We start from the raw sequence: 20,843 nt of genomic DNA, 5'->3' as shown, positions 1-20,843 counted from the left end.
GGGAGAGGCATATCTGGCATTAGCTTGGCTGGTAGACTGAAGGCACTGCTATGTAACAAAAGTTACTTCCCCTTATATGCGGACTGCAAACCCCATTATTATATATTATTAAGTGATTCTTGGTTTTCATTGGTCAATACATTGGTCAGTATGATATTTGCACTCGTTGAAAAGCACTTCTCTCGAGCTATATCATCCCACAGCTTGCACTATCAGTATATTGTCAGATCACTGAAACCATTGTTGCATAGGGAAACAGAATCGATGCTGATTGGCTGAGAGTGGAGATAGGGCTGCGTAGGTTAAACTGTGCAGCTATGGTCTCGTTTGAATAAATCTGCCATACTTAAAATTCAGCTTAGGTTAGGTACATCCTAGACTTGCCTGTCTCTAACACAGCCAATCAGAATCGACGAGACATTTCCTAGACTTGCCTGTCTCTAACCCCAGCCAATCAGAATCGACTAGACATTTCCTAGACTTGCCTGTCTCTAACACCAGCCAATCAGAATCGACTAGACATTTCCTAGACTTGCCTGTCTCTAACACAGCCAATCAGAATCAACAAGACATTTCCTAGACTTGCCTGTCTCTAACACCAGCCAATCCGAAACGATTCTATATCCCTTTAAAGGAGAAATCAAAAAGAAACACCGAAATCATCATCAAAAAACATCTTCAGTTAGAGATTTAGATACATATTTAATTGTACACGTCAATTTCACAAAAATTGAATTGAAAAAATACATGTGACCCTGATTTCATGATGACAAACATTTAACTTGAGACACAAAATGAGACTTGATGTTTTCCTTCCTCGTTTCAGCAATGTATACATTGGTTTCAAGAGGTGGCGTCCAGTGAGGCCCGTCATATAACGTAAGCTCCATAATCAGAAGTTTGTCAGGAATGCCATATGCTTTTCAGACATGGCACATTTGTCAGGCATGTCACATGTGTCAGGCGTGTCACATATGTATCAGGTGTCACATACGTGTCAGGCGTGTCACATACGTGTCAGACGAGTCACATACGTGTCAGACATGTCATGTGTCAGGGGTGTCACATGTGTCCGGAATGCCATCCGCTTGTCAGACATGGGACATGTGTCACATACATGTCAGGCGTGTCACCCGCGTGTCAGGCGTGTCACATATGTAACATGTGTCATATACGTGTCAGGCGAGTCACATACGTGTCAGACATGTCATGTGTTAGGGGTGTCACATGTATCAGGAATGCCATATGCTTGTCAGACATGGGACATGTGTCACATACATGTCAGGTGTGTCACCCGCGTGTCAGGCGTGTCACATATGTAACATGTGTCATATACGTGTCAGGCGAGTCACATACATGTCAGACATGTCATGTGTTAGGGGTGTCACATGTATCAGGAATGCCATACACTTGTCAGACATGGGACATGTGTCACATACATGTCAGGCGTGTCACCCGCGTGTCAGGCGTGTCACATATGTAACATGTGTCATATACGTGTCAGGCGAGTCACATACGTGTCAGACATGTCATGTGTTAGGGGTGTCACATGTATCAGGAATGCCATACGCTTGTCAGATGTGAGACATGTGTCAGGCGTGTCATATGTGTGTCAGGCGTGTCACACACGTGTCCAGGCGAATCACATATGTGTCAGGGGTGTCAGATACATGTCAGGCGTGTCACCCACGTGTTGTACGTATCATGCGTGTCACATACGTGTTAGACATGCAGGTGTGTCATCCACATGTCAGGTGTGTCACATGTGTCAGGCATGTCACATACATGTTAGGCGTGTCACATATGTGTTAGGCATGTCACATGTGTCAGGTGTGCCACATACGTGTCAGGCGTGTCACACACGTGTCAAGCGAGTCACGTATGTGTCAGGGGTGTCACATACATGTCAGGCGTATCACCCACGTGTCAGGCATGTCACATGTGTCAGGCGTGCCACATACGTGTCAGGCGTGTCACCTACATGTCAGGCATGTCACCTACGTGTCAGGTGTGTCACACGTGTCAGGCGTGTCTATATTTATAAGGCATATGTTTGTCAGACGTGCCATTTGTTTGATGGCCAACTATGTCATGTTCATCAGGCACGTCATACGTTCATCAGGCACGTCATCTGTTCATCAAGCATATCATGTTTTTCAAATGTCATGTTTGTCAGACATGTCACATGTTCTTCAGGCACGTCATATGTTTGTCAGACATGTCACATGTTTGAACATTAACACGGTTACTGAAGACTGTCTTTCTCCTCTTATTTCAGTGGAAAGGTTGTGAAAATCTTGCTGTTCAACATGACTGGTGACAGAGATATCAGTGCTAGACTTACCCAGCTAAAGGTTTGTTCATCATGTGATATGTGACCATTGCATGGTTTCTAGTGATATTCAACAAACAGAATAGTTTTGATAAACAGCTGCTACATGTATGTTTCAGTTTCATAGGAATATCCATTTCATGTTTTGTTGTTTTTATGAACCCTGTATACTGTTTTAGCTAGACTTATGTTGGCATGACTGACTTCACCGACTCATTTAAAAAATGAAGGTTTAATATGCAGCCCTATGAGTCCCATAGTTGATCCCCATATTGTCCTAATATAGGACATTTGTTAGGGTACAGCACACATATTGTCGATGAATCCTATAAGTCCTATAGTTGATCCCAATGTTGTCCTAATATAGGACATTTGCCATGGTACTGCACACATATTGTCGATGAATCCTATAAGTCCTATAGTTAATCCCAATGTTGTCCTAATATAGGACATTTGCCATGGTACAGCACACATGTTGTCGATGAATCCTATAAGTCCTATAGTTGATCCCAATACACTGAAAACACTGATTTTCTTGAATTTAAGCTCAGACAAGGACAAGCTGTCATGTATGTCAGTTGTGTGATTTCACAGAGTGATTTGATGGCTACTAACGAACGTCCTGGCGACAGGACATCCTTATGGGTGGACAAATAAGATTTTTTTCTGTAAAAGATGACATAATGCTTATGTTACTTTGATGAACAGAGTACATGTACAACGTATGCATAGGTCTTGTATAGGGAATGCCTCAGCATTTCCATGCTACAGTAAAGGACCTCAAGTTTGACATGTGAGTTACTGTTAACTTTCGCACAATCTGAGTTGCCGGTAAGATGACAGAAGAGAGTGATCAGTCTCTTGCCCTTTGCATTGCCCTGTATGGCACTTGGCAGCTCTGACTTTCTACATGCACGTTTTGTTTCGGAACTGTCCTTCTATTGCGGAAGAGTTAACTTTCTGCGTTTTGAAATCAGGAACCCTCCATTAAAGACAGAAAACACAGTTTCCGAAAACTACCACTGTAACCTTTTACCGCTTTTCAGTAGCACTGTGTGTAAATCTGGCATATCTCGGAAGTCAGACAGGATTTGTCTGTGTTGTTGACATATTAGAAGTTTGCGCAGCACTGAATGGCTATATATCAAAGTACAGTGCACGTTTTATGATTACCAGTATGCAGATGTGCTCAGGTCTCGCCAGCGACAGTTTAGATTATTTCTTTGCCTTTTATCGGCAAAAGTCACACCATCAACAGTATAACAGACATGTGGAGATTTCAAGTCCTGTACTTGTGAGTTGTTGCTTTAAATGCAGTTTGAGCGATCATCTGCTTGTAATTGGCCATTCAGGATTTGCAGGGTGCTAAGTTCCATAATAGCTTTGTGCATGAAGAGCTCTGCATGTATGTAAACAGATATTTGACATGCCAGTCCACATGTGCAAAGGTACTGGGTGGTCATGCTCACGCTCATCAATCTCCAGGAGTTTTCTCTCGAATTCCCTTTCGTCATAAAATGCTGATCATATTTACTTCACGATAAGGGTTTGTAAAGTAAACCTTTAAGTACTGACTTCATTATGATTTAAAGTGAGAAAAACATAAACTGTTGGTGGCAGGAGCAGACTGAGGGCTCAGTTAAGGGTGAGTGTGTTTATTATATTGGGGACTGTCCATACTGTATAATCCCCTGATCACCACCGCCGATGCTCTCCCGCTGCGCTCAGTCAGTAACAACCACAATCTATGCAGTGAATCCTGGGATACACTTTGCAAGTCCCTAAACAAAAATTTACCGTAACTTAATTTTTCTGTCTTTCTTTAAGTTGATATCTAATTAACCAGGCTTCAGATAAATTAAAATAATAAACCTTTAATCTGCAATAAATTAAACACTGCTTTGCATCCCAAATAACCTTGCATATATGTAGATGATGTTGGTGCATGTGTTCTCTTGCATCAGTTCTTTTTTTTTTTTTTTATGTTTTCCTCGATGGTGTGCTGCATTGTGATTTGCTTATTGCCTGCTTTCACTTTCATTTCACCAGAGTATCCTGTCTAACTACACTTTGTCATCAAATAAATCTCAAGTAAGTTCTGGTCCACTAAGTCGTTATACTGTTACAACGTGAAGCCTTACATGAAGTACTTCCACCAATATGCTATGTCACTAGTGGAAAAGTTAGCCGTTTTAAAGAGGCTATACCAGAGTGAAAAAAAAAACTGATGTTTGCTGATGAGATCAAATTTTCTTTATTTACCAAGAATAGCTCAAATTATTGTTCTTCCAGAAAATATCAGGCTCATTAAATGATTCTATAATCCGATCAGGGTTGTGAATTTCACAATTTTTATTAACCATTGAGAACAGTAACACAGGCACAGACGAGGCTGATATTTGTGATAGACACACACAGCTGATATCTTATTTCTAAAATAATGGCAAAAATTCAATTGAAATTAAGCTGACAGTTATAGAGTTCTTTTTTTTTTTGTAATCTCTGGTGCGTCTCTTTAACGTTCCTGAAGAACAGAAGTTCACATATTCCATCCAGTATATCTGGAACGGGATATTACAAGTACATTAATACAAGAAGAAGAAATTGTGTGAGAATTAAAATTCTTTTTAGCTCATGCTCGACATATATGTGACATACAAGGATACAGAATCAACACTTCTTGGCTCATCACATGAAAAAGTGAAGGACTGTAAATCGTCAACGTTTTCCATCACTGAAGAACTTTTTTTCAGTGTAATTTATGCATACAGTTATTAAGAAAATGACACTAGAAATGATTTGTTTGTTTCATTAAAGATGCAAGCTTCCTAAAATTGTGCAAATTATTTCTCTACATGTCATGGCTCTCTCAAAATGGTTCAAAATTTTAGTTGCAGAGGCGGTTGAAAAAGTTGGAGAATTAGGGTAGTTCTGTTAAAGCTTCCTCCAAAAGAGAATGATAAATATCTTTTTCACTTTGATTGAATCAGGTAACACGAGCACTAATGTGTTGTCACAAGAAAACAGTATTTAAACCACACCAGTTTTTTTAAAATTATTGCTTTACAGGTAGAATTATACTTCGTTTTTAGAAATGTCGTCACAAGGTATAAAAATAAAACTCGAAAATCCTCATATTTTGAAAAATGTGAATTATCCAAGCAATTTTTCCTGTTAAGACATTTCTATTTATCAGAAAGCCCAAAATCATAAAAACATTAAGATGGAACAAAATGAAAAGTGGATTTCCAAGTTTATTTCTACTCCATTTTTTCCCCTAAAAAGACAATAAAATTGGCGTCTCCCTATCTGAAAATATTGATTTCCCTGCAATTTTTTTTTTTAAATTTACTTGTGCTGAATAACACAAAGTCTGTTACTCATTTTTTATCCCCAAAAAAATAAAATGGTGCTCTTGATGGTGGCTATTAATGATCCCAGTGTGATGTTCCTTTGGCGTGATTTTAAAGTGATGAATGCAATGCATATATGAACTAACAATTGCAATGAGTTTTAACACTCACATGTAGGTTATTATTTTAAAAGTGTTGTACTAAAATATTTGGTTATGTTATAATAAGAACAATACACAATATATATGCAGGTATGCCTGTGAGCAGCAATTCTGTATCCATTGAACCAAATCATTACTTTTTACTAATACAATTCACTTGGCAAAAGTAAATGCACTTGGCAAAGGTACAAATACAATGCACTTGGCAAAGGTACAAGTACAGTGCACCTCGCAAAGGTACTAATACAATGAACCTCGTAGTGGTATAACTGGCAAAGGTGCCAATACAATGTGGCAAAGGTACAAATACAATGCACCTCACAAAGGTATATCTGTCTTGCAAAGGTACAAATAAAATGCACCCAGCAAAGGTATATGTGCCCTGCAGAGGTACATATAAAATGCACCTGGCAAAGGTATAGGTGTCTTTGAAAGGTACAAATAAAATGCACCTGACAAAGGTACATCTGTGTATGCCTGAATAAGGGTAGTCATTTGATCTGTTTTCACTTGTGTTCCCTCCCTATGAATAAAATGATTCGTTATAGAGGTGAAAAACCTGATTGATTACACGTACCGGTTAAGACACCAAACAGATGAATGTACCTTTAATATTTGGAACCGTATTTTGCAGAGCTGTGCCTTCGATCACGTGGTGTTCTCTCCAAATTCTCTGTACAAGGACATCTCCACACCAGGTGAGCCACATGCCCTCAGTAGAGTTTGTCCTCATTAAATATACTTTTTAGAGCCTGCCTCTGGCGACAGAAGCCACTTTCAAAAAATTTGTAGACCATTTTTTCATAACTCCTGTCATAAATAACATCACCTTGTACCGCTATATTCTGCACCACCACGTTACAAGATATCTGATTTACGATGTTTCATACAAGTGGGCTTGGGACTCTTTGATGTCAAAAGATTTTAATGCAAATACAGAACTTGGCTGGGCACAGAAATGAATGGACTTGGTCAAAGTGTATTGTCCACTAGGTTCTCAGATGTCAGCAGCCTGGGTGACACAAGTCACAAGTGACACAAGACCATGAAACTTGGCAATCTTTGTACTAATCTTCTTCACTTCTGGCTCAAATTCAGGAAGGCTTGTCACCGGAAAGACCAAGTACAGGTTTGTTTGGTGTCCATATAATGTGACTGGGTGGGATGTCGTGTCTCATATCTTTGACATGGCATTCCAGTGAGCCAGCACTACAAGGGATTGCGTTATGATCAATCAGCTGCCAGGGAGTACTATTGTGATGTGACCATAAAATCAATATTAAACCTCAAGCAAGCAATGAAAAGAAGTGAAATTTTCTTGACAACCAGCATTTGATTTGAAGCAAAGAGCTTTTCTTTCAACTCTGTCATTTCTATTTTATGGACATGATCATAGCCATTTTTTTTTTATTTGCAGATTTAACCAAAACTTCTGTCACTCAGGAGAATCAACTGAACCGTTGTTGCTACATGAAAGAAATATGGGACGAAAGACCAACAAAACTACATCATCAAACCTCTGCCAACAGCCAACAACAGCTCCAGTTTATCGAGGACTTGGGTCAACTTCCTGTTGTCCCTGTGGAGCTGGAAACCCTTGATACTGCGCCCAACTCACAGGAGACCCAAAACTCCGACAATATACCTTCGTCTGTGATAACATGCCTGTCTGAGGCCCTTCAGTGGACCACTCAGGGGCGGGACCCAGCGTTGCCAAGACGACAGGCCACACTCATCATTCCAGGTTACCTCCAGAAAGCCAGTCACATTCAGATCCTTGTGACTGGGAGTATACATTTAGTGGGCGGAGTATTGAAACTGATTGAATCAGTGAATAGCCCCGCCTCCTAGTAAGGCAACATAGGGCTTACTAGCTCCTTGTAGTAAAAAAAAATATATATATGTGTGTGTTGTATCTGTCAAAAATTTTGCCTAAACAGATTACACGTGTATTACAATATGTAGACAAAATATTGCATTGACCTCAGAGAATAGCAGCTATAGTTAAACATATATACTTATTTATTTATTCATTTGATCGGTGTTTTACGCCGTACTCAAGAATATTTCACTTACACGACGGCAGCCAGCATTATGGTGAGAGCAAACCAAGCAGAGCCAAGGGGAAACCCACGGCTATCTGCATGCCGCTGGCAGACCTTCCCACGCACGGTTGGAGAGGAAACCAGCATGAGCTAGACTTGAACTCACAGTGACCGCATTGGTGAGAGGCTCCTATGTAATGGCGATGTGCTGACGTGCTAACCCTCTCAGCCACAGAGACCCCCCGTTAACTCTTTTTTAAATCAACACACGGAACAAGCCTCCAATGCATGACATTCTACTGTTTCAAACAGATTAATTGGAGGGAAAAATCACTTTGCGTGCGCAAAAAATTATCGCAGGCGCACTGAATGGTTTGCAATGAGAAAGACTTGTATCGAGCAGTTAACAAGGCAAAACGTACCTCGCTAGACAGAAGAGTTCTTAAATGCTTATAACTCGTCAGTATAATTTAATCGTACAACAATTAAGTCATAAAAATATTACTTTTTGTTTAGAAACTTACATTTCTACCAGGTCATCCTACCTTCCAAACAAACCTTAAAACACTTCTCTATGATCTTAAGAATCCTCAGAATCCAGCAAATCAGATAACAAAATCATTTTGTCTCTATGCGATTGAGTGAAATCAGTATTCAAATCATGTATCATGCTAGAATAGAAGTTGTCGGTAACAAAGTGTATCAGCTGCACTTTGAATGCAACTGTTGATACATCGGGCGATTCAATTCATCACGATGAATATACTGACCCTAACCCCGGGCTAAGCGGAATTAAACACGTACCTTTATAATGGCCTCTTTTCCTGATCATTTGTCTCTCAATCTTTGATATGGTATAAATCATATGACACTGTAAACGATACTGAACAGAGAGGTATTGTGCCCCTGCTGTGAACGTAGCATAGATTTCAGAACTCTGCTTAACTGTGGAACCGTCGACTGTCTCTACACAGTAAATTCTGCCTAGTTTTTACAACACGGCCTAAAATGGTACAGTTTTCGTAGAAAAGACGATTTCTCTTTAACACTTGTAGTCAGTTTGACCTAACACGTACCAATTGTACAATTAGCCATTGAAAAAATCCTATTTATTCTAGTGACCTTTGTCAGTTGTTTTTTTTTCCAAGGTCGTTGCATTTACATAAGTTATGTTTAGCGACAAGCTTGTAAACAAAATGTCCCTCTGAAGTCTTGAAGCAAGTTTATTAAAATTTGTACCTAGGCGTGCAGAAAAGCACTATGCTTCTTTATCATTGACCTTGAACTAGTTTCCAAGGTTGATTAGCCTGAGCCGCCATGTTCCCCTTGCAACTTTGCTCATTACCGATGTGTATCTAGTGCGTTGCGCTGTGTTTTTCGATCCTTTTAACCAGTTTTGTGTGGACAGTGTCTTGCTGTGTGAACACCACAAGCAGAAATTAGTTGGTTTTCAGATAGGTTAATGTAACAGTTTGCAAAATGAAATACGTTGGAACACTAAGGGATTGTTCCACAAATTCCATGTAAATCTCGAAGATTCAGTCGAAAGTTATCTGTACAGGAAAGATCGTTAACGTGATTAAAAAAAGAATACTGCCGAATAATGTATAATTTATGTCCTTCGAGAAATTATCAGAAATAATAAATATAAAAAATAAAAAAAGTCAGGTGGCAAAAGTTGGTTGAAATTCAGCTGTCTTTCCTGAACACGCTTCTTGTGGCATTTTATTTATTGAGGAACACACCTCCTTTAGTTTGGTTCACACCAAATAATACGCGTTTGGAACACTGTATAAAATACAAGATTAAGACCCGACAATCTGTATGCTTTTGTACAGTCCGGTATAACTTGGTGAGCGTCGTAGTTGGTGGCTACGACATGGCATTCCAGTGAGGCAGCACTGCACTATGTCGACGTAGTTTCCGGCCTGCACTAAACGTGAACGTTTTGCAACATTGCCCGGCCTTACGATTGGAACCCATTTTACGGTGCAGCAGCAACTTATGGCAGGTTTAACTTCAACAACAACATAGAGTATAAAGAAATATCATTCTAGCCCGATTCCATTTTGCAGAATTCCAAAGTCTTCACGAAGATTTTCTGTCCCTTCCAGCCTCAGGTTTCCCAAGTGTTGTAAGGGCTTCAGGGAGTGGAAGGGCTGAAATTGTGTGGACGGAAGATATATTCAAGAAGAATATGTAGTTATTTATTTGATTGGTGTTGTACGTCGTACTCAAGATGTCATTTATATCACGGCTGACAGACCTTTCCACGCAATACCGAAAAGGAAGCTAGCGTCTGCCAGATGTAGACTTGAACTCATAGCGGCCACATGTAATGGTAAGACGTTCCTGCATGAGTCATTGTCCCGAGCTGGCACACTGACCACTCGGCCTTATATGTCTCTCTGTAGAGGAAGAAAACAAATTTTATGTCATTTTGTAAAGTGTCATTAAGCATTGAATATCAGTCGTTTAAAAAAAAACGTCATTTCGACGCAATATGAACAACTCGTATTCTGTGTAATAAGTCGTGCTGGAAATACCCAACTTCCGTCAGGTCGTACTCAGACCCGGATAAAATATCCCAAGAGATGGTCAAGCCACAAAGAAATGATTATTTACATTGATTAAATCAATATGTAAGTTACTTTTTACTATTCTTTTGATGGGGTTGAGCTGTATGCTTAATATATTTGCTTAGTCTTTTTAGCATAGGAAAAGCAGCTTTCAGTGCAATTTATTCACATGCTTGAATAAATATCTTGCAAACATGCGAAATGGTAGATCTCCAGTGTTCTTCTTGCGTCTTTGTTTACTGTGAAGGAAACGGGAATAAAGCTGACAATCCCATCTTTACAAAGAGACGTATTCTGACTCCGTGTATAGCACACATCAACTGAATTCCCAATATTGAAAAAAGTATCGCGTAAAAACAAGAATTACATAAAGTTTAGATGAAAGAGTGCGAAATGTTAGTTGTAAAAGTGATCTTCAATATTTTTTCCTTTTGCTTTTATAGAGCAAAATATAACTGAAAATAATCTAAACTGAATGGCGTACTCCTGGAGTCAAAGGAGAAGAAAACATAAACCATGACCCCAAAATCAAATGAAAGAGCATGAAAACTTTTTTGCATGTATGGTCTTTTATATTTTTTCGATTGTTGCTCTCAAGAGAAAAGGGTATTTGGAAATATTTTTGTATTGTGGGTATTTTGGACCACAACTTATTGTCTTTGTTAAATAATGTTATAAAAGAGCACATGTTTATATGTAACACATGTTTAATAGCTATATTTGCACCAGAATTTGATCCTTTCAGCTAACAAATATGTTCAACCTAGATATTGATCATATTATTATTAAAACATTCATAAATATTATTATAATTCATATTAAATGCCTATTTTTTGATGAAAACTACATATTTACATTATTAACATGATTATGCAAAGACTATATATACCAAGAGGTGGCCCAAGATACCCACCGTACAAAAATCATAACAAAAGCGGAAACGGATAATTCAGTTTTAGAAATAACTCGCGTCTCTGATGGAAATTGATAACATGGCGGCTAGCGTTTTTGATTTTCTCAATGTGCTTGTTTTGCTTATTTTGAACTGTGATGTCTCGGTGATGCAACATCACAAAAATATACTTTTTAAATCTTCAAATAGGATACTTTATCGATAAATGTATACATGGTTTGTTTTTTTTGTAGGGCAACGTGTATGCCCACATACATGCAGGCGGATTTACACGTGTACCACTACGTATATGTATATATGCTGGGAGTTTCACGTCGTACTTTGCACCAAGTTTTCACTCACACTGCTATCTGGCACTCTATATAGGCCTACTACCATGGAGCTCGTGTTATAGGTTAGAGAGAACTGAGAGATAAAATCACGCACGATGCATGGTTCAACCGCAGCCCTTAAATCATGCATGAAACTGATGTGTTCCCCATGCACAACCAAATGATCAACAGACCATGCAGCATGCAGACCAACTTAATTTTTCTTAGAATTTTCTTACTCGATCCTCTACATTGTACAAACTTAACTCGCCTTCGCCGGTCATTTTGTAAACGTATGCTGTGAACACGTACATGCACCAGGCACACGTTTTGGGCGTGAATTGTCATATAAAGGCCAGGACGAATCGCGCATTACCATATACATGTAGCCTACTCCATATTGTTTGCATGGTAATTATCGAATAATGCTTTCCACGTAAAGACACAGTGCAGCTTTTGTGCAATTGTACATGTAGTAGTTTGCTCTGATAACGCATGTATATGATGAACTGAATGTGTGGACTTTTCAATACCAAGTTATTCCCACTAGACTGACTTCCCACATTCATCCTGTTGATTTAATCAAAACAAAAACCATTGTAAAATTTTACGCATATATATTTTTTTAACTGTAACATCAACAGGCTTCCGTCCTTTTAAGGCTGTTATGACAAGGTGGTTTTTTTTGTAGGTCAAAGCGTAACTGGGCCTGTTAGAACGAGCTCAACTGATTGAGATTAATAGGCCATTTTCACCACGATTTGCTTTCTGCAGGCTATCATATACGACAATCCACCACAGCTAACGTTACGAGAATGGAGCAAGAGGCTAATAAGTCAAATTCAGCATCGTCATTCTACGATAGTTTCAAGGATGCACGAGATAAACTGAAAAATGAAGTGCCCGATGACAGGTCCCGTTATGTACGGATGGAAACACGGGAAGACAAGTCCGCCATTACAGGAGAGGCATTTCAGGTGAGTAGCAGTGCAAGCTGATTCACAAGACGTCTTTCTTTGCGTACATGCCTTAACACAACGTGCTGCGTTTATATATTGTTCCCATCACTGTAAATCTACGTGCAGTGTAAAATGATCTACAGCATCCTTTACCGCGGCTGTTTGTATTAAAGTTATGTTGTGGTCTTATCGTAGTACTTGTATGGGATGTTAGCCCGCCAGTGCCGCCCCAGTGATTGGGGAGCCTCTCGGTTCAAGCCCAACTAATGCTGGCTTCCTCTCCGGTCATACGTGGGAAGAGCTGGCAAAAACCGGCGGAAGGTCGTTTATTTCCCTCGAGCGTTGCCAGGTTTCTCCACTTTATAAAGCTGGCCATCGTCGTCTAAGACAAATATTCTTGTGTATGGCCTAAAAAGCCAACCAAATAAATGAATATAATACTTGTATTTGGTGCTCCGTGGCCTAGGGGTTAGCGTGCTGGTGCAGGACAATGACCCGCGTCTCCCACCAGTAGGGTCCGAAGAGGAGCCAGCATGAGCTGGACTTGAACTTACAGCGACCACATAGGTGACAGGCTCCTGAGCGCTGTTCTAGAACACTAACCACGAGGCCACGCAGGGCCCGGATATGTTCATGATGAAACCAGTTAACGATTTCCTTCCAGCATAATGCTGGTTACCGTCGTATAAGTGAAATATCCTTGAGTACCTCGCAAAACATCGAATAAATAAATAAATAAATTTAAAACAAAAACAGTTTCCGTTTCATAATTCCAGGCTATAAAGAAAGGAAAATGTCTGACAGAGTGGCAAGGCATTATAATGTGGAAGGACCCGTTATCCATCACGATATATCAGTCCATGCTATGGGAGCTAAAACCCGCCACCATTATAGAAATCGGGGCCTTCCGGGGAGGCTCGGCATTGTGGCTGGCAGATCACGTGACCACGTTCGGGTTGAAGTCTCGCGTAATCTCGTCCGATATAGACTTGTCTAACCTTGACCCAAAGGTAAAACAAAATGACATCATCACCTTCATCCAAGGAGACATTTACAAAATTGACGAGGTATTCCCGGAGAGCCTGCTTGAGGTAAGACTGGGTTAAACCTAGGCGTCGCATCAGACATTCGTATGCCAATCGTTAACCATAATAGGTGTTCCAGATCGATAATCGCAAGACCATTTTCCAAAACGACTTTCAACGAACTATTTATATAATTTATGAAATTAGGACGTGGCCATGTAAAGAAAAGCAGTCATTTTTTTTAGCAACAATGATGCCTGTCGGAAAGACGCAAGGTGAGTTTCATAGAGGGATGAATTACAAAAGTATCCAAATTTGCGTATGAAGGAAGTTCCTAAGTTGCCGTTATTCAAACCACTTGACACAAGGGATAAAACTTACTGTACAGCAGCTGCTCGCCGGCATTTCAGAAAGGCTAAGCGGTGTCCACGACTTGCTGTTGAACTGAGTCAAAGCGTCTCGTGTCAAGGCAATAGAGAAGTTTCAAGTTCGCACTCTTTTATCGCTGAAGGTTAAAAAAGCTCCTACTGTACCACGTGACCTGTCAAAAATGTTAAGCAATTAGTTTTTATTTACATTTACCAGAAAAAAAATTCACAAAAAGTTATTCAGAGTGGACGAACCAAACGTAGAAAATTGAAGTGTAGAACTATTATGAACATAAGAAGTTAGTGAAGGAAAGCAGGTTCGTTTGCGAGCCTATACAAGAACGTAGCCAGATTACTGTTTGTTAACTTAATTTCAACAAAAATGTTTACTGTCAGAAATATTAGGCAACTATTTTTAATTACATATATATTTATTGGCACCTGGAAAATGTTTCACGAGAAGTTGTTCAGAGTATACGAAAAACGGATAAAAATTGAGCAGCTGATCTTTTGTTCACTTACGAAGTTATTGGAGAAAATGGGAGTCATTTGTGCCTCCGGAGCACGGCGAAACAAGTGATTGGTAAATTAATGTCAACAAAAGTTGCATAATTTAAAAAAAAAATGAATCAAATTCAGTCAAAAAGAAATGAGAATATTTTTTCCCCAGTTTTCAGGCACATTTTATCAATAACCGCTCTATTTATGCACCTTTTTCGTCAATTTTCGGAAATATTCGGAAATGACGTCATCGCTGAACATATTGGGAATGCGGAACCAGGTGCCTATATCCCCCTCCCCCAAAGCACGCTAGTTTGTCAGCTATCACCGCTGACGTCAACACATTAGGTTCTGATTAATTTCCTGACTTACCACTGGGGCTTGAAGAAAATCGTAACTTAAGGCTTTTTTTTACACCACAGTAAGAAGGCTGAGAGGATTTTGTGTAATTTTATTCAATAGGCAACATCCTGAACTACATATCAGACTAGAAGAAGATTTTAAAACATGGCACTATAGGCAGAAAATAGCACATTTTTTGTTTTCTATCTGGTGGTGCATGCTGCATAATTTTGCGATTTTTCTTCGCCATAAACGTAAAGCCTGAAAACGGCAAAGCTGGCATAAATCGCTGAATCAATCGCGTCTTCTGTCTTTAACACCCTGTAATATATGCTGGGGGAGTGTTGCCTCTTAGCCAGTGAGAGTCGTTAAAACTGCCAGCTTGTTCGTGTAAACTCGGAAAATACATCCAAGATTCCGGTTTCCCGATCGTCAAGCGCCAGTTACCGAAGCAACGCGAAGTACCGGCGGTTGACAGGTCACGTACATTTTCTACCGGAAATGTACGAACTGCACTTCGGAGGTTTCCGACAAAAATTATCCACTTAACACAGAAGACTTCAGGACTAGTTCTTAAATAAAATGGAGTCGCCCACAGCGGGTTTTGGTGCTGAATTTATTTATAATTTATCAACTTGAGGTACACCTTAGATTTTTTTATGGATTGCACATGCGAAAAAATGCATACTCTTTTCATTGGTATTTGTTTGATATTTAAGTTTTCTTTTCTGACAGTATCTTGTCAGCACTGGAATATACTGAGCTTAATAGACCATTTTTTTTTTCTTACAGTCGCTCCCGCACCCATGGATGATCATCGAGGATTCGCACGAGAACGTTGCTGGCCAGTTGGAATATTTTTATAAATACATGGTAACGGGTGACTACTTCGTAGCAGAAGACACCCACCATGACACCATCGCCGAATCGAGTGCTGACGGTGGACTCATTCATAAACCGAATTGGGGTCCCGAAAAGATGAAGGTCCTACGGGAGTTCTGTAAGAAACATCCGGGCGATCTGCTGGTGGACACTCGCTACAACGACATGTTCGGGTATGTATTTTACAGGATTATTTCCCTTAGTTCGTCCCCTCATTTTTTCTGAATTTATCTGAATGACGGACATTAAGCTTTGAATTAATAGATGAATTTAAGTATTTTCCAAAAACACCTTCATTTTTATTCATTTAGTCATTTTTAATTTTCTTTTCCATGAATATATTATTTTAGAATGAAAACAAGTGCACAAAAATTGTTTTAGTTTTATATAACGTAGTTTTCTTTGTTTATTTACATCGGCATTTTAGCAAATATTGAGATAATAAACATTTTCATACAGAAATTAATGTTTTTATTGATTTGTTCAATTTATAGCCTCCTGTTACCGGAACGTTTTCTTAGTGTGTATGGAGGTATAACTATTGCTAAAGACATCATTGAAAGGAAACACCTCAGGGGAGATAAATGTATGCACTGTACTGATGATGCAACTTGGCAAGCAGTAATGATCTGACGTTTGTCTTTAATAGCAAAATGTTAAGTGACGTTTATAAAATACTTTTCGGACATTCTTCCTTAATACCTGGCCAACATACAATATGCGTTTTATGCGTCTGTTTTCGTTTACTTTAGACTAAACTAATGCGGACTGACCAGTGCTTTCTGGTTTTGTTTTAGGTACAACGGAACATGGAATATGAACGGTTTCCTCAGAAAAATGTGACTCGCGGATACCACTTGGAATGATTTTACGTCACAAGTTGCACATGGCGTCTCGTGAGCTTCTTAAAAGATACATGAAAAGTAACTGTAAAACGAAAATATTACTTTTAGGAGAAATGGAGAAAGTTATGCCCCAAAAATTGGGGGAGGGAGGGGAATAGTTATTTTATCTCTCTAAATACCCCCTCCTCCTCCCCCTCCCCATTGTTCATACATGTTTGCGTCAACAAAGCATGAAACTGGTAATCGCAATGCTTGGTTTGGTTAGCGAAACTTCTCGCCTTCACTTCACTGTAAGTTCCTCATGAAGCAAACATTTACCTGCAGTCATGACAGTGTTTGGTACAAATCATGACACACCATGCTGCGATTGTCACGGACTTGGGCAGTGGGGTCGGGTGTTCGAATCCAGTTGCTGCTGCTCCGGCTACAACATTTTAGACAAGGGGTTTGTCAGGTACTATACGAATGTCTGTGGTTTACTCCAGACGCCCTGTTTTTCTTCGCCCATAACTCTTACCACAACGAAAAATTGCTTGAGCAAGACCTCAATCCAATAAATAAATAAATGCAGGTATGCTTCAGGTTTTACGTCGTACTTACATGGCAGGTTTTCAGTTATATGACGACGAGGAGTCATTGGATGTGTGTACATACACTGTGTGTTTCTTGTTTCTTTAAGCTGAAGAATCACATCGAAAATGCAAGGCATAATATTTCACCCATCAGTCACATTATACTGACACCACGCCAACCAGCCAATTGTCCTTGCTCTGATCTTTTAGCGCTGAGCGCCAAACGAAGCAGCAACAAGTGCCATTTGTAAACTCTTTAGTATGACCCGACCTGGGTTTGATCCCAAGTCTCCCAAATTTGAGGCGGATGCTCTGACCATGAGGTCAATGAAGCTGGCCCAGTTAAATACATAATACATGATGATAGGATGTTCAGTTTAATCTGGTACTGTTCTTCTAGTCCAAGATTTAAAGTAGTTTATTTCTAATCATGTTCTCTCATCAACTAATTAATCAAGTGATTGTTGCTTAACGCAGCACTGAATAATTTTCCACATGTTTATACAAAGGCTACCAGTTTATGGGTGGTTTGACAAACTTCCTTCGTGGCCTTCGATGATGACAATAACGGGCTCACGTCGCGCATGTTTACGCTTGCAGAGTCTAGTGTTCGTTGACGGCCACTCCTCATTCAACAGTACACTAAAAAAAAAATAATGATTTGTAAACTTTAACAGAAATCTCATGTCTGTGTGCTGCTAAGAATGTTGCAGCAGGTCATTCTGTTAAATATAACACACATATTCTATTAATTCAGCATAACCATTCTATTAGACTAACAGGATATTATGTTGAATGTGACACCTGACCTGACTCGGATAAGACTTTCTGCTAAAATTAACGGGTTTTTTTTTTTAGTGTACTGCTGAAAGTGTCATCAAAAGAAAGCTAGACTGCGCAAGCGTCCAAAAGTGCCGCCCGAAGGGCGACGGACAATGTGTACGCAGAGTGCATTTGCCGGGCTTAGTGAGGCAACAAATACTGCAGTATCATAGCGATTGGACAAACTAAACTGGAAGGTTAGAGTGGTGAAATCCACAAATTTCCTGTCCAGTAAAATATCAGAGGTGCCTGCATCGTCATGTGGTTTCCTAGTATGCGGTTCTGCCAAGGAGCGAGCTAGAATGGGATTCGAATCCGTGATCCCCTTGACATTAAAAGTCACACCAACATTAGCTTTGACAACAAATTCAAGGTTTACGTAAGCTATAATCATGGACGCAGAAAATACATTTTATTAGTCTGACGACCATCTTAAGCTTCATTGGATTAGTGAATATTTTTTTATTTACAAAGTGAGGAATGTTTCGCAACACAACAAACACGCGCACACATCTATAAATCGTCTATAGTATGCAACGAACGCAAACAAGTTAATATACGTCAAAAGCAAACCGTGTACCGTCTCAGCCTTGCTGCGGGTAAAACATATTACGTTTTAAAATTATACACTTTAGGCGATATACAGGGAACAAAACCCTTCTTCAAACTATGCCAAGAAAAACAAATCTCATTTCAAATTCGACAGGTTAATGAAACCCTGTTCCACTTTTAACAGACAAAGCAAATCGATATCATACTACAAATTTTGCGTAGTACAAAAATATATTAGTATAGTTATAGTGGTATCGTTAGTACTACAGTCTTGTTATCAACAGTTCTAAATGAGCCGTTAATTAGGTTGAAATAATTGGAATGAAATGACAATGATGGATACAAAAAAATGGCGATGAAACTCCACACATCACGATAGGCGTACAGTATGTTTATTTTTTATCTACGTCGGTTATGTCGGCCCATACTGATGCACATTGACGTCACAGATTCGTTTTAATCGTTAAACAGTTACATTTCCTCAATAAATACACATACAGATGCATTGTCACGTACAATCGTACTAAACGTGAAAATTTAACACCCAAACCATGTTTAGCGCATAGAGTAGAAAGAGTTAGTCAGTTTGTTCAACATGGTCAAAAATCTACCGCAGAACTACATTCATTAGTCACATTTTGTTGTTGTTGTTGTTGTAAACGATGTTAAACGTCATTTAGAATCAGTACGAAATGACCGATTTTCTCCTTTCATAAACAATGACCGCCGTTGTTTAAGTATCAAACACAAATCTAATAAATTAAATCTAAAAGAGGGGGAAAAATCCGGCAAAGAACGAGTTGTGACATCGATAATATACTGTGAATGAGTGAACACAATTCTTCAAGCAAACAATACCCAAAACATATAAATATACATGATCAAGAATAAGAAAGTGACATGGTCGCCAAAAATTTGGAAGTTTTAAAGTTCGTTCATGAACTAAATCGCTCACTCTGAAATAAAGAAATATCAATGGAGTATTTGAATGCAACAAAAAGAAGGCGTGTCATTTTGCCTCATGAATATTCAACCAAAAGGCCCGGAAAAATATGCGCGACCTTCGGAACGTTCCCTATGACATGGTGCGGACTCCCGATCAGTGGACGAACTCGGATAATTTCGAATAGTGATACACATAGATACATGCAGAGTACAGCAGCTTAAACAGCACTGAGAAAAGGTTACGAATAATCGTCTCATTAAACTAATAAACGTCATAAACGTGTGCCAGTTCACCTCCTGTCCACAGCAACAACATTTGCATCCACGAATTTAGCAGTAGTTTTGCGACATTTTCGTGTTTCGTGGGTCCCTTCTCTTTCTTCAATGTACTCCACCGTTCAAGCTGACCACCATGTACAACTCTAGACTTCGGCAATGTTTGTTTACATAGGGAGTTTACCGAGTGCTGTGCGCATGCTCCATTTCCAGTGAATTGACAGTGCCTCATTTAAATATTTTGGCAGAGGTTTTCAGAGGGATGGGGGGTTGTTACTTCTAAACATTCACTTAACTTACAATGTTGGGGGTGGGATTAAAGAAAAACTGGTGACTTATAATTCTTGAGAAAAATACCCGATACTCACGTCATTCTGTAATAACACAAAAATACCTAACATCTTGGCGACCATGTCACTGTAGCCAATAAAAAAACAAAATAAGAAGAAAAACAAACAATGTTGTTGAGCTATATACAAATGTTCTGCGATGTAGGTATAATTCAGCATAAATCTTTACCGATCCGGAGAAGAAAAAAGATTCCTGTGGTACTAAAGTCTGACTCCTACATAAGCACGATTAACGGGACCTATATATTTAATCAGTCATTATCCTCTATATACAGCATACCCCCACACACACTTCAAAAAAAAGATCACCCGCGATGCGCTAACGTCAGTTTGAGTCCTTGCTGTGGCGGCGTCGCTCGTGACGTCGCTTGTTTGTTTCAGCTACAGATTTGCTCCTGTTGCTCGTCTCGCTGTACTGGTAATTTTCCACTGCGTCTGGGTCTTTGCACGTGCACTCGTCACTGCAGGTGTCTGGGAAAGGTTGCACCGGCCGACCTTCCAGGGTGGACGAGCAGCAGTCGCCTCCGTCCCACAGGCACTGAGCACGGTTGTTCTTGGCATCACACCAGCCGTCGCCTACAAAAGCCTAGGGAACGCAACCAGAACTAATGTCAAAATCTGCATCAGTAAACAATGTTTTCAACAGTAATCCAGCCGCAGAAAGTTTTGATCGGTGAAGTAATATATGTCAACATATGTAGGCTTATCTA

General features: G+C 39.6%; 3 protein-coding genes across 3 annotated transcripts in view; 2 read left to right on the top strand and 1 right to left on the bottom strand.

The window, feature by feature from the left end:
• LOC135480848 (folylpolyglutamate synthase, mitochondrial-like) overlaps positions 1–10,561 on the top strand; it is a 29,831-nt gene extending 19,270 nt beyond the window's left edge. Inside the window, exons 10-14 of the mRNA XM_064760777.1 lie at positions 827–879; positions 2,279–2,354; positions 4,382–4,423; positions 6,481–6,544; positions 7,264–10,561. Of these exons, the coding sequence (XP_064616847.1) occupies positions 827–879; positions 2,279–2,354; positions 4,382–4,423; positions 6,481–6,544; positions 7,264–7,697 (669 nt within the window). The 3' untranslated portion in view covers positions 7,698–10,561. The remainder of the gene's footprint in view (positions 1–826; positions 880–2,278; positions 2,355–4,381; positions 4,424–6,480; positions 6,545–7,263) is intronic.
• Positions 10,562–12,113: 1,552 nt separating this feature from the next.
• On the top strand, positions 12,114–17,155 carry LOC135480755 (rhamnosyl O-methyltransferase-like). Its single transcript, XM_064760677.1, has 4 exons — positions 12,114–12,671; positions 13,430–13,744; positions 15,682–15,944; positions 16,569–17,155. Exons 1-4 carry the CDS (start codon positions 12,510–12,512, stop codon positions 16,612–16,614), a joined length of 786 nt encoding a protein of 261 aa, XP_064616747.1. The 5' UTR covers positions 12,114–12,509; the 3' UTR covers positions 16,615–17,155.
• Positions 17,156–20,458: 3,303 nt separating this feature from the next.
• The window catches only part of LOC135480847 (pappalysin-1-like), a 32,936-nt gene continuing 32,551 nt past the window's right edge, over positions 20,459–20,843 (bottom strand). Inside the window, exon 20 of the mRNA XM_064760776.1 lies at positions 20,459–20,719. Within this exon, the coding sequence (XP_064616846.1) occupies positions 20,459–20,719 (261 nt within the window). The remainder of the gene's footprint in view (positions 20,720–20,843) is intronic.

This window comes from Liolophura sinensis, chromosome 13 (genome assembly GCF_032854445.1).
Source record: "Liolophura sinensis isolate JHLJ2023 chromosome 13, CUHK_Ljap_v2, whole genome shotgun sequence".
NCBI classification, from domain to species: domain Eukaryota; kingdom Metazoa; phylum Mollusca; class Polyplacophora; order Chitonida; family Chitonidae; genus Liolophura; species Liolophura sinensis.
This window is presented reverse-complemented; position numbering and strand designations above follow the sequence as displayed.

Coding starts and splice junctions, on each gene's coding strand:
- LOC135480755 (XM_064760677.1), top strand. CDS start 12,510: ATGGAGCAAGAGGCTAATAAGTCAAATTCAGCATCGTCATTCTACGAT. Junction 12,672..13,429: donor TTACAGGAGAGGCATTTCAG/GTGAGTAGCAGT, acceptor TCATAATTCCAG/GCTATAAAGAAAGGAAAATG. Junction 13,745..15,681: donor TCCCGGAGAGCCTGCTTGAG/GTAAGACTGGGT, acceptor TTTTTCTTACAG/TCGCTCCCGCACCCATGGAT.